Below are 14,426 nucleotides of genomic sequence, written 5' to 3' on the forward strand. Positions count from 1 at the left end.
AGGGCATAAAATATAAAGCTAAAAAGCAGCAGCACTTTGATTGCAAAGCATGGCACAATCTATCGGCCATCTTGACTTTTTTGAACTCCCAAACTGCCCTGAGAACACCCCTCTTGATTATTTTGAACAATAATTATATGAAGGATTATATTTACAAATCAAAGAGACTTAATATAAACCTGTATGTGTGTGTATTTATTTATTTATTTATTTATTTGTCTTGTATGCCGCCCACTCCCGGAGGACTCCGGGAGGCTCACAAAAGACAAGGGAAAGGGGGGAACGAGACAAAGACAACATATTAAAAACAAAACCAACATTCACAATTTCCGTGGGGGTAGGTGCTTCTCAGCTCCCCCCAGCCTGCTGGAACAGCCAGGACTTGGTGGCTTTGCGGAAGGCCGGGAGGGTAGTAAGGGTCCGGATCTCAACAGGGAGCTCATTCCAGAGGGCCGGAGCTGCAACAGAGAAGGCCCTCCCCCGGGGAGTCGCCAGCCTACATTGGCTGGCAGATGGAATCCAGAGGAGACCCAACCTGTGCGAGCTAATTGGTCTGAGAGAGGTGATCGGCAGGAGGCGGTCTCTCAGGTACCCAGGTCCGATGCCATGTATGAAAAAGACGTGTCTTGTATATGAAAAAGACAACGGAGTCCTTCCGGAGTGGGTGGCATACAAAACCAATAAATGAAAAGAAAAACAATCCCTCCAAAAAAATAGCAAGAAAAATAAACTTTCCCTCTTCATCCTCAGCCAGCATATTCCACATCAACCCTTTATTGTTAAATAAATCACCAGATGCATCTTTATTCCACCCCTCAACCAATTTTCTCTTCTCTAAATCTTCAGTTCTCTTCATTGATCAATAAATTTTGGTAAAAATTAACAGAAATACCTAGTTTCTTGACTTACGACTGTAGCAACTTATGATCGGAAATCCATCCCAAGTTGTGGTCATAAGTCAAGGACTTTCTGTACTCTACAAAACATTATATCTACTCCTTGCACTCTCATTAACTCTTTTGTATAATGACTCAGATAAGTGACTAATGCTGTTTTGTGAGCAAAACAACTTCACACCATTACCTACATGCCCTTTTGCATCGTTGTGTATTCTGATGGAATTTGAGGTGGTTGACTAAGAAAACCATTTTCCCCACACAAAACAATTGTAGGATTACCTTTCTGTCAGTTTGTGAAGTTCTTCGTTAACTTTAAGATATGACTGCTGGGGAGAAAAAGGGGAGGGTCCCACAAGGTTTTTCTGAAGAGATTTATCTGCTATGGACTTTCTGGTGCTTTTTAAGGTCTGATTCACTATGAAAAGATTTCTCACACTTTGTGCACTTGTGAGGCCGCTCTCTTGCGTGACTTCGGGTATGTATGAGAAGTGATGAAGGATGGGCAAAACATTTCCCACACTCCAGACACTTATTCGGTTTCTCTCCAGTGTGGATTCGTTGATGCATCACAAGGGTATCTTTCCGAGAAAAACATTTATCACAATCTGAGCATTTGTGGGGCTTCTCTCCTGTATGGATTCGGTTGTGACTTGTAAGGGAACATAAATGAGCAAATGTTCTCCCACACTCCAAACATTTGTGATTTTTTTCCCCCGTGTGAGTTTTCACATGACTTTTAAGGGCTGATGAGGTACTATAAAATCTTCCACAGTCGTTGCATTGATGTGGCTTCTCCCCTGTGTGGGTTTTATGATGACCCAAAAGGCCTCGCTTGTCTACAAAGCACTTTCCACATTCTATGCATCTGTATGGCTTCTCCCCTGTATGGAACCTCTGATGCCTTCCAAGATGTTGTTTTTGGGAAAAGCATTTCCCACACTCCCCACATTTGTAGGGTTTCTCCCCTGTGTGGATTCTCTGATGAATCTGAACATAGGCTGGCGAAATAAAACTTTTCCCACACTCCCCACATTTATAGGGTAGGTCCCCTTGGTGCCACTTCTGGTGTCTCTGAAGTTCATGAGAATACATAAATCGTTTCTCACATTCTGGGCATTCATAGGGTCTCTCTCCAGTGTGAAGTTTTTGATGTCGCTCCAGGCTTGATTTCAAGGTATAACATTTCCCACATTCAAGGCACTTTTTGTTTTTCTCCCCTCTGTGTGTTTTCTCATGTTTCCGAAGACCAGAACTCTGGGTAAAACATTTTCCACATTCAAAGCATTTGTAAGACTTTATTCCTACATGAATCTTCTCATGGAGCCAAAGACTTGAATTCTGAGAAAAGATCCTCCCACATTCCCAACACTTGTAAGGTTTCTCCCCTGTGTGGATTCTCTCGTGGTCTCTGAGAGTGCCTTTTCTACGGAAAGATTTCCCACATTCCACACATTGATAAGGTTTGTCTGCAGTGTGGATTTTCTGATGTCTAAGGAGGTGTGACTTTTGACTAAAGCATAAGTCACATTCCTCACATTTATGGGGTTTTAGTATTGGGGAGATCCTGAGATCTTTGGAGTTTTTACCAGAGAAAGATTTCTCACCCTCCAAACTTTGACTAGATCCCTTTCCCATATGGACCTTCCTGTGGGTCAAAAGGAGGGACCTGCGAGCAAAGGATTTCCTACACTCTGAGCATTCATAGGTTCTTTTGGGCGTTCTTGAAGTGGTTCTTGGGTCTGATGGGAGATCCAAGCGATTCCCAGCCTCCATGCTTTATGGTGGCTGCTGCCTTGGGTTGAATTTCTACTATCTGTTGATAGTCGCCTTGCAGGTAAATCTTTGGCCGCAGCTGTTTTCCTGCTGGTGGAAGAAAAAAGAAGACGAGAACATTATTTCCTTTCGAGAAACACAGAAAAGCACAAAATTGTTGTGGGCCAGATGCTGACACTTAAAAACTGCTCAGAGGGTGCTGTAAATCACTATGTATCTGTCAACGTGCTATTGCCAATAACAACCACAAAATCAAGGGCGGAATTGCAGTTCTTGAGCAAAGCTGTTATGTGATGTCTCCAGTAATTATCACTTTGCTCAATAAGTGTGATTGCAGTCCAGTTGAGGACTGCCTATATACAAAACGCAGAAAGTTAAGGCAAAAAATTCCATTGCATTGGCGTTTTGTCAAGTGAAGATAAAAAATAAATGAAGAAAAAGAAATGAGTCCCAGGATTAAGTTGCAGGATCCAATCTGGGTCGGTCACTGGGATCATCAGAGGTTTTGTCTTTCGAGCTTTTTGGACTAAAATAGATAGAGGGGGGGAGGGAAGAGACACATAGAGAAACAAAGACAGAGAAACATCAAGAGAGACAACAGACAGACAGAGACAGAGACACAGAGAGAGAGAGAGAGGGAGGGAGGGAGAGGGAGTGGTGGTCTTATATTCAGAGTCCAAAATGTTTTTGTTGCATGCAGAAATAAAAAAGTGTTTTCTCTGTAACAGTTCATTGGTTTCATAAATGGAACATTATAGGTTTTTTTTAATATAGCATGAAGATTAAAAAAAATGATATAAGCACTGTTATCTTCATTTTAGATATCAAAAGGGATTGTGGTGTTTTCTTTTTTGAGGGAAATGGGTCCAAATGGCTCTTTGAGTGTTTAGGCAACAGACCCCTGTGCTGGAGAGAAATTTCCTGAGGATGGGCTCCAACATGAGTCTGAAAGCTTGGAAGACAAAACTTCTCATCCTGGTGACCGACCCAGACTGGATCGATTAAAAATAAAAGCTTCAAAGCAAGATTTAATTGAGAGAAAAGGGAAGAAACCAGCAAGATAAAGTCAACGGGGACCATTGCATAGTTGTGAGTAGGAAAATTCAATATATAAGAAAGATGAGAGAGATCAGATGGGGAAGAGCAGGTGTGAAAAGGGCTGTTTTTTTCTGGCTCTTTTTGGGGGCTGCAAGAACAAAGATTTAAGGCCTTCTAGGACCCAGAGCTGTCTGGGACAGGAATTCTGGAAAATATGGACAATTAGGAAAGGCCACCTTCTGCTACCCTCTCACAAAAACTATGTCAGACCTGGCACAGCTTAAACTCCTAAATAGAAAGAGTCATTGGCTTCATTTGTTGAGTGTGGTATAGTTTTATTAGAGGTCAAGTACATTGCAGTAGTGCAAATCCAGAAGGTTCAGCCCCCCCCTCCAACTTCCTACCAACACACACACACACACACTCTTCTGGCAAGATATTTTCATAATGGACAAGCAGTTTGGTATGTAGTTGGGATGGAGGCTGATCTTGAAGCAGAGTATGGAGAAGATACTTTCATTTCCTCCCCAAAAACATTCCCCCTCCCTCTGATTCATGGCAGCCACTCAGGGAATAGTAGCAAAACACAAGACCAGGTTGCATCTGACAACCAGCCTCAAAACCTCCTTAAACCCTTTGCTTTGTAAAACATCCACCATGAAGGGCCACATCACAGCCCCTTCAGGGCAAAAGAAGGAAAATACGGATTTCTCCTGATTCCCCCAGGCAGATTCAACATTAGCATAAGAACAAAGGATTTCATTTGATCCCCTTTTAAATTGAGCTCAGAGAAAAAGGATCTTTTGTGGGTTAAGACAACATGAACTCAATTCAGTTCATTTAAAGTCTTTTTTTTTCTCCCAAACTCTCCCTCCCCCCCCCCATTGCAATGAGGTCAGTCTGTGTTAAGATCACATTACAAACCTCAACAAAAGCTTTAAACTCCGTTTTCCCACCTGCACGTGTGGGATAGGGATGCTCAGAGACCTCGGACTGACCACAGAGAGACCTTCTGAAGCAATTTACCAAAAAGATCCTTCCAGGATCCCCCCGGGGAGCCTTGGCCGGGCGAGGAGGGGGCAGATCCAGACCGGGGACGGAGGCCCTTTTGCCCCCCCTGGAGGGAAGGGAGGGATCCGCTCCCTGCAGGCAACAATGGAGCCGGATCTCCCCGAGGAAAACCCTGCGAGCTGAAGAGCGGGATCCGCAGCTCCCTCCCTCCTGGCGGGGGGAGGATCTCCTGGCTGGAGGGGCGGCCTGGAGGCCGGAGGGGGAGCAGCCCCACCTTCCCCGAGAGGGATCCAGAAGCTTCTCCCGAGAGATCCAGCGCGGATCCAGTCCACGGAAGGAGCGGAAGAGGCGGAGGGAAGCAGAAATCCAGCCGGGGGGGGGAGGGAAGAGGCGGGGGCGGGGCTCCGGCTCTCCTCTCTGGCCCCGCTTCTTGACCAACTCCTTCCCCCTCCGCCCTTCCCCTCCCTGCCGGGACCACGTGCTCCGAAACTTCTGTGCCTCCGGTGGGCGTGGGTGTCGAGGCTTCCTCTGCCCATGGGAAGAGTGTCCCTCCCTGCAGGCTGCAAGAGGGGCTTCCTCCCCTGCTCCAGTTTGTGCTTGTATGAAGCCAGACACAGAGAAACCCCTTTTAGGTTTTTCCCTTTAGGAACTCCGTTCAAAGGGCATACAAATTTGTCTAGCAAATGTTGGGAATGTAATTTGAAAAAGGGGCACATTTTATCCCATGTGTGGACTTGTGATAAAGCTAAAAAAAAATTGGGCCAAAATATACAAAGAGAAAAGATAACAACAGGGGAACAGGTAGATTTTAAACCTGAAATGTTTTTATTAGGGATGAGATCAGAAAAAAAACTATAAGAAAAGTGTGCATTTAATATTACAGGTCTTAACAGCAGCGAGGATTATTTTCGCACAATATTGGAAAAATGAAGAGATACCATAAGACGAAGAGATAATTAAGAAGATTTTAGATTGTGCCGAAAGACTTAAAGAAGACACAGGATATTATCAAAGGTGGAACTTGTTTTACCAAAGGTTTGGAAAAAGGGGTGGAGAGTAAGAAGTGACTTTGTATTGTTAAGCAACTTACAGGTAAATATCCAGATAACATGATGTTTATTAAGCACTAAAAAATGTAATAAATAGAACATTAATAAAATTTATTTTTTTTAAAAGTGCCAGTATTCAGCAGCCATCTCCAGTTAGTTTTTTTGGTACTTTTACTTTTTTGGTGTTCCTTCTTAACAGGATAATACATGATGACCTTCCATCCTGATAATTAAAATTGGGTGGGGGTCTCTGAGCATGGAAGGGTTTCCTCACAGCCTAATCCCCAGAGACCCCAAAACAGGAAAGAAGAGAGTTTGGGGGAGCATCTCAAATCTCCTGTTTGTTCCCATAGAGACAACACCATGCAACAAGGAAACAAGCCTGAATATATTGCTAAGCCGCTGCGAAATAGAAATGTTTTTTTATGGTTTTATTTATATCCTTTATTATTTTTACAAATAAGTCAAGGCAGGGAACATATCCCACGAATCTTCCTGGCAACAACCCTGTGAGGTATGCTAGGCTGAGAGAGAAACTGGCCCAAGGTCGCCCATCAGCCATTCATGGTCAAGCAGGACTGGAACTCAAGGCCTCAGGGTTTCCAATGCAGGGCCTTAACCACTAGGCCATACTGGATGTCCTGGGTGTTGGTTGGGAATGGTCATCTTTGAAGATGGGGGGACATTTCTAAAATTCTGTTTTCGTTTCTCATAATGGGGCACTGAGTGTTGAGTTAATGAGAAAAAAATGAATTTCGTTTTTATTAAGGATTTACTTTTATTAAGGATTATATTCAGAGATCAAAGAAAGAAACTCAATACAATATGTACAGTATGTCTGTGAATATATTGTGCGTTTCAACATATGAAAGACAATGTGAAAAAAAAAATCCGTCCAAAATAGACAGTAAGAAAAATAAACTTTCCCTCTTCATCCTCAGCCAGCAGATTCAACATCAACATTTTATCTCTAAATAACCTACTAGATGCATCTTCATTCCATCCCTCGCTCCATTTTCTCCTGTCTAAATCTCCAGTTCTCCTCATTGATCAATAAACATCCAGTAAGAATTAACAAAAATACTTGGGTGCCTTCCTTGACCTTTGTAACAACTTATGATTCAAATAATTTAACAACCCGGTTCTCTGCCCTAATGACCAGCTGGGTAGGCGTGGTGGGTGGTCATGTGACTGGGTGGTCATGTGACTGGGTGGGCGTGGCCAACTTGATCTCACACCAAGGGGCACCTCACCTTGGTCTCATCCTACGGCCTCTACTCAACCCCCCCCCCCAGCCACTCCGCACCTCGCCTTATTTCATGCATTTCATGCTTAAATAAGAACAATAAAAGAGGTACACAAAATTATATATTTATTATAAATGAAAAACTATTATATGATACCTGACAAAAGCCAATAAAAATGTTATGTAAGATATTGGTTTTTGATTGGCGTCCACTTGCGATTTTCTTCATTTTCACTGGAGCATCACTGGCTGTGTGATTTACCCTCAGGAACGGACTTCCGGTTTGCTTGTAGGGCCAATTTTTGCCCTCCGGAGCCTTCAGATAAGCCTCCTGAAGGCCCCTGAAGGCTTCGGAGATCGAAAACTGGCCCTATGGACAAACTGGACGTCACAATTCCCGAACTTCTGGGTTCCCTATAAGTCCGTTTTTCGCCCTCCGGAGCCTTCAGGAGGCTTCCCTGAAGGCTTTGGAGGGCAAAAAATGGACCTACAAGCAAATCAGAAATCACTCCTGGTTTGTCCGTAGGGCCAATTTTAGACCTCCAGAGCATTCAGGGACCTTCAGGAGGCTTCTCCTGAGGCCTCTGGAGGGTGTCCGGGAGGGGGGGGGGCAGGGGCGGCTGTTTTTGCTGTCCCTAGGCTCCTAGAAAGCCTCCGGAGCCTGGAGAGGGCGAAAAAAAACATGCCAAAAGCACACCGGGGGGGGGGAATAGCATTATGGGTATGGCATGCCCGCGCATGACCCCCCCTGCGCCCCCCCCCCGCTTTTGGCACAGGAGCCAAAAAAGATTCGCCATCAATGTCCTATGCAATTTCAGACAACAAATTATCTGTCCAGTCTCTTCTTCAAAACTTCCAGCGTTTTGGAGCATTCATAACTTCTGGAGGCAGGTTGTTCCACTGATTAGTTATTCTAAGTGTCAGGAGATTTCTCCTTAGTTCTAGGTTGCTTCTATCTTAATTAGTTTTCATTCATTGCAGTCATTTGCTTGAAAGGTCAAGAAAACTGTTGCCAGCATTTTCTTGGGCTAAGTACCGGTCTGGCTGAGCAGCCAAGGCAGGTGAGCAAGGCCAGCGAAGAAAATGGGCGAAGAGGTGAGCTGCGATCATGAGGACAAGTACAAAGGCAGGCAAGGGAGGCAAGTGGGTGAGGGAGGGAAACGAGCGAAGAGCAGCTATACCACAGATGTGAGGATGAGTAGGAAGGCAAGCCAGGCAAGTGGGCCAAGGCCTGAGCCGCAGACATGAAGACTGTGACCTGACAAATGCGCGATAGACATATGCGTGCCGACAAAATAGCGCCGATTAAAACATGACGTCAAAATCGCGCCCACAAATTCGCGATGTCAAAATCGCGATGACAAGCACAATAAAGGGTTAGGGTTTCTCGGGATAGGGCGGCATACAAATGCAATAAACATTTCAAACATTTGTTGATGACGCGCATTTGTCGGTGCACATTTGTCGGCGCGCTATTGTCGAAAATCAATTAGCAATTTTGACGGCGCTCATTTGTCCGTGGCGGTTTTGTCGGCGCGCATATGTCTATCGCGCATTTGTCGGTGAACCCATGAAGACAAGCATGAAGGCAGGTTTGGGAAGGAGGGAAAAGGGCCGAGGATGGAGTTGGGGGTGTGAGGACGAGCACGAAGGCAGGCAAGGGAGGTAGGTGGTCAAAGAGTTGAGCCACGGGTGTGAGGATGAGCACAAAGGCAGCTGAGGCAAGAAAAGGAGGGGCTGGGAGGGGCCAGCCAGTGGGGCCAGCCAGTGGTGAAAGAGGTCAGGTGTATGCCAGGTGTACTGTCTGTGCAGAATGATTTCCAGAACTTGGGGTATGAACTTAATAATATAGGTTGTAGGCTTATCTTTTCAGAGGTTTTACCAGTATATAAGGAACAAAAAGGAAAAGGCCAGTGTGTAATGCAGTTTAAAGTGTGGCTAAAGGAGTGGTGTAAAAGGGAAGGCTTTGGTTTTATTAGTCACGCTGCCTGCAGCTGATCCAATGAAAAACTGTACAAAGGAAGGATCTGAGTTACTTGGCATTAAATTCACAGATTTTCTGAATAGCAGGGACAGAGAATTAATTAATACAGAACGTATCGATCCCCAACAATCTAAAATTTATAGGATTATAAATGTTACAGATGTTTGTGCGGGTATGATTATCAGCCTTGCTGTCAAGCAAAACCAAGCATTTAATAGTGAGTGCCATACCATGTGCTCTAATCAAACAGGTGGCAAGAAAGTAGTGGCAGTCAGATACAACACAGGTTATGTAGACAGTAAACACAGGGTCAATCGAAATGGACTCAAATGACCACACCAGAGGTGGTATTCAGCAGGTTCTGACCAGTTCTGCAGAACTGGTAGTGGAAATTTTGTGTAGTTCAGAGAACCGGTAAATATACCAACTCTAACTGACCTCGCCCCCATCTATTCTCTACCTCCCGAGTCCCAGCTGATCGGGAGGGAAAGGGTTTTTTGCAGTAACCTTCCCTTGGAATGGAGTGGGAATGGAGATTTTACACTATCCTTTCCCTGCCATGTCCACCAAGCCATGCCCACAGAAACGGTAGAAAACGTTTTTTAATCCCAACACTGTGATGTAGTTCCCATCTTCAAAAAAGGGGGAAAAATAGATTCAGGAAACTACAGATCAGCCTACCTAACCTTCAATATCAGGGAAGATTCTGGAAAAGATAATCAAGCAATGAATCAGTAAACACTTAGAAGCACACTAAGTAATAACCAAAGGCTAAAATGGGTTTGTCAAAAACAGATCATGACAGACTAATCGTATTGCATTCTTTGACAAAGTGACAAAATTAGTGGTCCAGAGGAATACCATTGATATAGTTTACTTCGACTTCAGTAAGGCATTTGATAAGGTAGACCATAACCTACTACTAGATAAAGTAGAAGAATGTGGGTTAGACAGCATCACCACCAGATGGATTCATAACTGGCTGACCAACCGCACTCAACGTGTAGTCCTCAATGGAACTGCATCTACATGGAGGGAAGTATGCAGTGGAGTACCCCAAGGCTCTGTTTTAGGCCCAGTACTCTTCAACATCTTTATCAATGATTTGGATGAGGGAATAAATGGGGAACTCATCAAATCTGCAGATGACATCAAGCTGGCAGGAATAGCCAACACTCCAGAAGATAGGCTTAAGATACAGAAGGATCTTGACAAACTTGAACATTAGGCACTATTTAATAAAATGAAATTCAATGGTGAAAAGAGTAAGGTTCTACATTTAGGCAACAAAAACGAAATGCACAGGTACAGTATATGTGGTACCTGCCTCAACAGTAGTAACTGTGAAGGGGATCTTGGCGTCCTAGTGGACAACCATTTAAATATGAGCCAGCAGTGTGCAGCAGCTGCCAAAAAAGCCAACACAGTTCTAGGCTGCATAAACAGAGGGATAGAATCAAGATCACATGAAGAGTTAATACCATTTTATAAGGCCTTGGTAAGGCCACACTTGGAATACTGCATCCAGTTTTGGCCGCTACGATGTAGAAAAGATGTGGAGACTCTAGAAAGAGTGCAGAGAAGAGCAACAAAGATGATTAGGGGACTGGAAGCTAAAACATATGAAGAACGGTTGCAGGAACCGTTTAGTTTAATTAAAAGAAGGACTAGGGAAGAAATGATAGCAATGTTCCAATATCTCAGGGGTGGCCACAAAGAAGAAGGATTCATGCTATTCTCCAAAGCACCTGAGGGTAGGACATAAAGCAATGGATGGAAACTAATCAAGGAGAGAAGCAATCTAGAACTAAGGAGAAATTACCTGACAGTTAGAAGAATTCATCAGTGAAACAACTTGCCTCCAGAAGTTGTGAAAGCTCCAACAATGGAAGTTTTTAAGAATATATTGGATAATCATTTGTCTGAAGTGGTGTAGGGTTTCCTGCCTGAGCAGGGGGTTAGATTACAATACCTCCAAGGTTCCCTTCCAATTCTGTTATTCTATTCTCTTCTATTCACTTATAAAAAGTGACATTGAAAAAAACATATTTTCACATTGCTCATAACTAAACAGGCTTATCTCTGGTATGGACTTTCTGGTGCATTTTTAATGTTGATCTGCAATGAAATGATTTCACACACTTGTAAGGCTACTCTCTTGTATGGACTCGGCTGTGACTTCTAAAATGAGATGACCGAGCAAATGCTTTCCCACAGTCTAAACATTTGTAATGTTTTTCCCCTGTGTGAATTTTCACATGACTTCTAAGGGCCGATGAGGTACGATAAAATCTTCCACATTCACTGCACTGATATGGCTTCTCCCCTGTGTGGGTTTTATGGTGTCTCCAAAGTACTTGCTTATAAGCAAAAGATTTTCCACATTCTATGCATCTGTATAGCTTTTCTCCTGTGTGGAGCTTCTGATGGGTTCCAAGGTTTTGTCTTTGGGAGAAGCATTTCCCACACTCCGCACATTTGTAGGGTTTCTCCCCTGTGTGGATTCTCTCATGAACCTGAAGCTCTATTCGTGTAACAAAACTTTTCCCACACTCCCCACATTTATAGGGTTTCTCCTCTTTGTGCCTCTTCTGGTGTATCTGAAGTTGAGAAGAATACACAAATCGTTTCTCACATTCTGGGCATTCATAGGGTCTCTCTCCGGTGTGGAGTCTCTGATGCAGCACCAAGGATGATTTCAAGGTAAAACTTTTCCCACATTCGAGGCACTTTTCATTTTTCTCCCCTGTGTGTATTTTCCAATGACTCTGGAGAGACGTACTCCGAGTGAAACATTTTCCACACTCAAAGCATTTGTAAGATTTTATTCCTGCATGAGTCTTCTTATGGAGCCAAAGTTGTGAGTTCTGAGAAAAACTCTTCCCACATTCCCAACACTTGTAAGGTTTCTCCCCTGTGTGGATTCTCTCGTGGTCTCTGAGAGTGGGTTTTTCACGGAAAAATTTTCCACATTCCAGACACTGGTGAGGTTTCTCTCCAGTGTGGATTTTCTGATGTCTAAGAAGTCCTGACTTTTGATCAAAGCATAAGTCACATTCCACACATTTATAGGTTTTTAATGTGTGGGGGCTTCTGTGACCTTTGGTGTCTTTTCCAGAGAAGGATTTCTCGCCCTCCAAACCTTCACTGGATCCACTTCCCACATGGACCTTCCTGTGGGTCAAAAGGAGGGACTGGAGAGCAAAGGATTTCCCACACTCTGAGCACTTATGAGATTTTTTGTGGTTTTTCGGAGTGCTGCTTGTGTCTGAAGGGGGATCCAAGAGTTTCATGGACTCCATCCTTTCTGGCAACTGCTGCCTTGGGCTGATTTTCTATTATCTGTTGATAGTTGGTTTGCAGGAAAATCTTTGGTGACTGTTGTTTTCCTGCTGATGGAAGAGAAAAGAAGAGAGAACAGTGTTTCCTTTTGAGACTGATAGAGAATCACAAAATCTTAGGGCCGCCTGGTTTAGGCATTTCGAAAAAACTTTACATTTATGGATGGCAGCCTGGTGGCCACAAGCTTTTTGTGTTATCTGAGAACAAGACCAGCCTCAAAACGTCCATAAAACTTGTCCTTTGTAAAACATCCAACAACAAAGGACTGCCACATCACAATCTCAGAAAACAAGGAAAATATTGATCTGTGGAGATTCTTCCCAACTTTTCAAAAAAAAAATATCAAACTAAACATTAGCATAAAAACAAAAAATATTCAATCCTATATTTTTTGGATTAATTGGGAGGAAAAAGGATCTGACATGATATCAGTGTTCCAATATTGGAGGGGCTGCCTTAAAGAAGAGCCACTCAATTTATTCTTCAAAGCAGCTGAAGGCAGGACAAGAAGCCGTGGATGGAAATTAGAAGAAATCTTTTGAAAGTGAGAAAAATTAACGAGAGGAAAAGATTGCTTCCAGAAGATCCGGGTGCTGCATCACTGGAGATTTTAAGAAGAGACTGGAGAATGGCTTGTCTGAAATGTTAGGGGTTTTCCTGCCTGAGCAGAGAGTTGGGCTGGAAGTCCTCCAAGGTCTCTTCCAACTCTATTATTTTGTTACTCTGTTATCCATTTTTGGGTTCAATTCATTTCAATTCAATTTATTAGATTTATAGGCTGCCCAATCCCGGAGGACTCTAGAAAACGTGCAGAGAAGAGCAACCAGGGTGATTAGGGGACTGGGAGCTAAAACATACGATGGACGGTTACAGGAACTGGGCATGGCTGTCTAAAGAAGGACCAGCAATGACATGATAGCAGTCTTCCTATATTTGAGGGGCTGCCACAGAGAGGAGGGGGGGTCAACCTATTTTCCAAAGCACCCGAAGGCCAGACAAGGAATAATGGATGGAAAATGACCAAGGATTCAACCTAGAAACAAGGAGGAACTTTCTGACAGTGGGAACAATCAACCAATGGAACAGAAGTTGCCTTCGGAAGTTGTGGGAGCTTCATCACTGGAGGCTTTCAAGGAGAGATTGGACACCTTGGGCAGAGGGTTGGACTAGATGGCCTACAAGGTCCCTTCCAACTCTGTTAATCTGTCGATTGATTCTCATTTGAGTCAAAGAGGGAATCCTGAATTTTTGACCCTTAATCCGTTGCTCAATTCAACCAACTAAACCTTTTCTTTCCCCGACACCACCCTCCCCCGTCCCTCCACCCCACCCCCAAATTAAAACGAGTTCCGGATGTGATAATATCACATTACAATCTCGGTAAACGCTTTAAAGTTACACTTCACTCACTTCTCCGACTGCACTTGAGCGAAACGGGTGTTCCGAGGATTCCTCTTCCAACGATCACTCAGAGATCTTCTGAAAGCGATCTCCCCAAAGGCTTCCTTCCCGGATCCAGCGGGGGGGGGATCGTTGGCCGGGCGAGGAGGGGGTAGTTCCAGCCGAGGGACGGAGCCCCCTTTGTCCCCCCCGGAGGGATCCGTTCCCTGCAGGCAAAGCCAGAGCCGGATCTCCCCCGAGGAAAACCCGGCGAGCCGAAGAGCGGGATCCGCAGCTCCCTTCCTCCTGGCGCGGGGAAGATCTTCTGGCTGGAGGGAGAGCAGCCCCACCTGCCACGCGAGGGATCCAGCGCCGATCCTCCAAGGAAGAAGCGGGGATCGCGGAGGGAAGCGGAGACCCAGCCTGGGGGAAGGGGAGGGGGGCTTCCGCTCTCCTCTCTGGCTCCACCCTCCGCCTTGTAGCCCCCTCCCCCTATTGCAGCCTCAGTTCCGTGAAGCTCCCCGGTGGCCGCCCCAGAGTGGCGGAGGGAAGGGCGGGGATGGCGACGCCTCCGGGAGTGATAAGTGGGAGGGATCCGGTGACCTGTGATTGCCTGTGTGCACCCCCCTCCTTCTGCGTCATTAAGGGGGGGTGCGGTTTTTCTGCTCATTTTAATCATCTTTTTCTTCTCTTCTGAGAAATTC

The 14,426-nt window shown here is 44.6% G+C and overlaps 1 protein-coding gene across 1 annotated transcript; it reads right to left on the reverse strand.

Annotated features, from left to right (window-relative positions):
• Window positions 1-547: 547 nt before the first annotated feature.
• On the reverse strand, window positions 548-14,283 carry LOC116502504 (zinc finger protein 91-like). Its single transcript, XM_032208383.1, has 3 exons — window positions 13,753-14,283; window positions 11,155-12,392; window positions 548-2,673 (listed from the first exon to the last, which is right to left on the reverse strand). The coding sequence occupies exons 2-3, from the start codon at window positions 12,300-12,302 to the stop codon at window positions 1,272-1,274; spliced, it is 2,550 nt and encodes an 849-aa protein (XP_032064274.1). The 5' UTR covers window positions 12,303-12,392; window positions 13,753-14,283; the 3' UTR covers window positions 548-1,271.
• Between the last annotated feature and the right edge of the window lie 143 nt (window positions 14,284-14,426).

Source organism: Thamnophis elegans, chromosome 2 (assembly GCF_009769535.1).
Source record: "Thamnophis elegans isolate rThaEle1 chromosome 2, rThaEle1.pri, whole genome shotgun sequence".
Taxonomy (NCBI): domain Eukaryota; kingdom Metazoa; phylum Chordata; class Lepidosauria; order Squamata; family Colubridae; genus Thamnophis; species Thamnophis elegans.

Coding starts and splice junctions, on each gene's coding strand:
- LOC116502504 (XM_032208383.1), bottom strand. CDS start 12,302: ATGGAGTCCATGAAACTCTTGGATCCCCCTTCAGACACAAGCAGCACT. Junction 2,674..11,154: donor AGCCGAGTCCATACAAGAGA/GTAGCCTTACAA, acceptor GCCACCATAAAG/CATGGAGGCTGGGAATCGCT.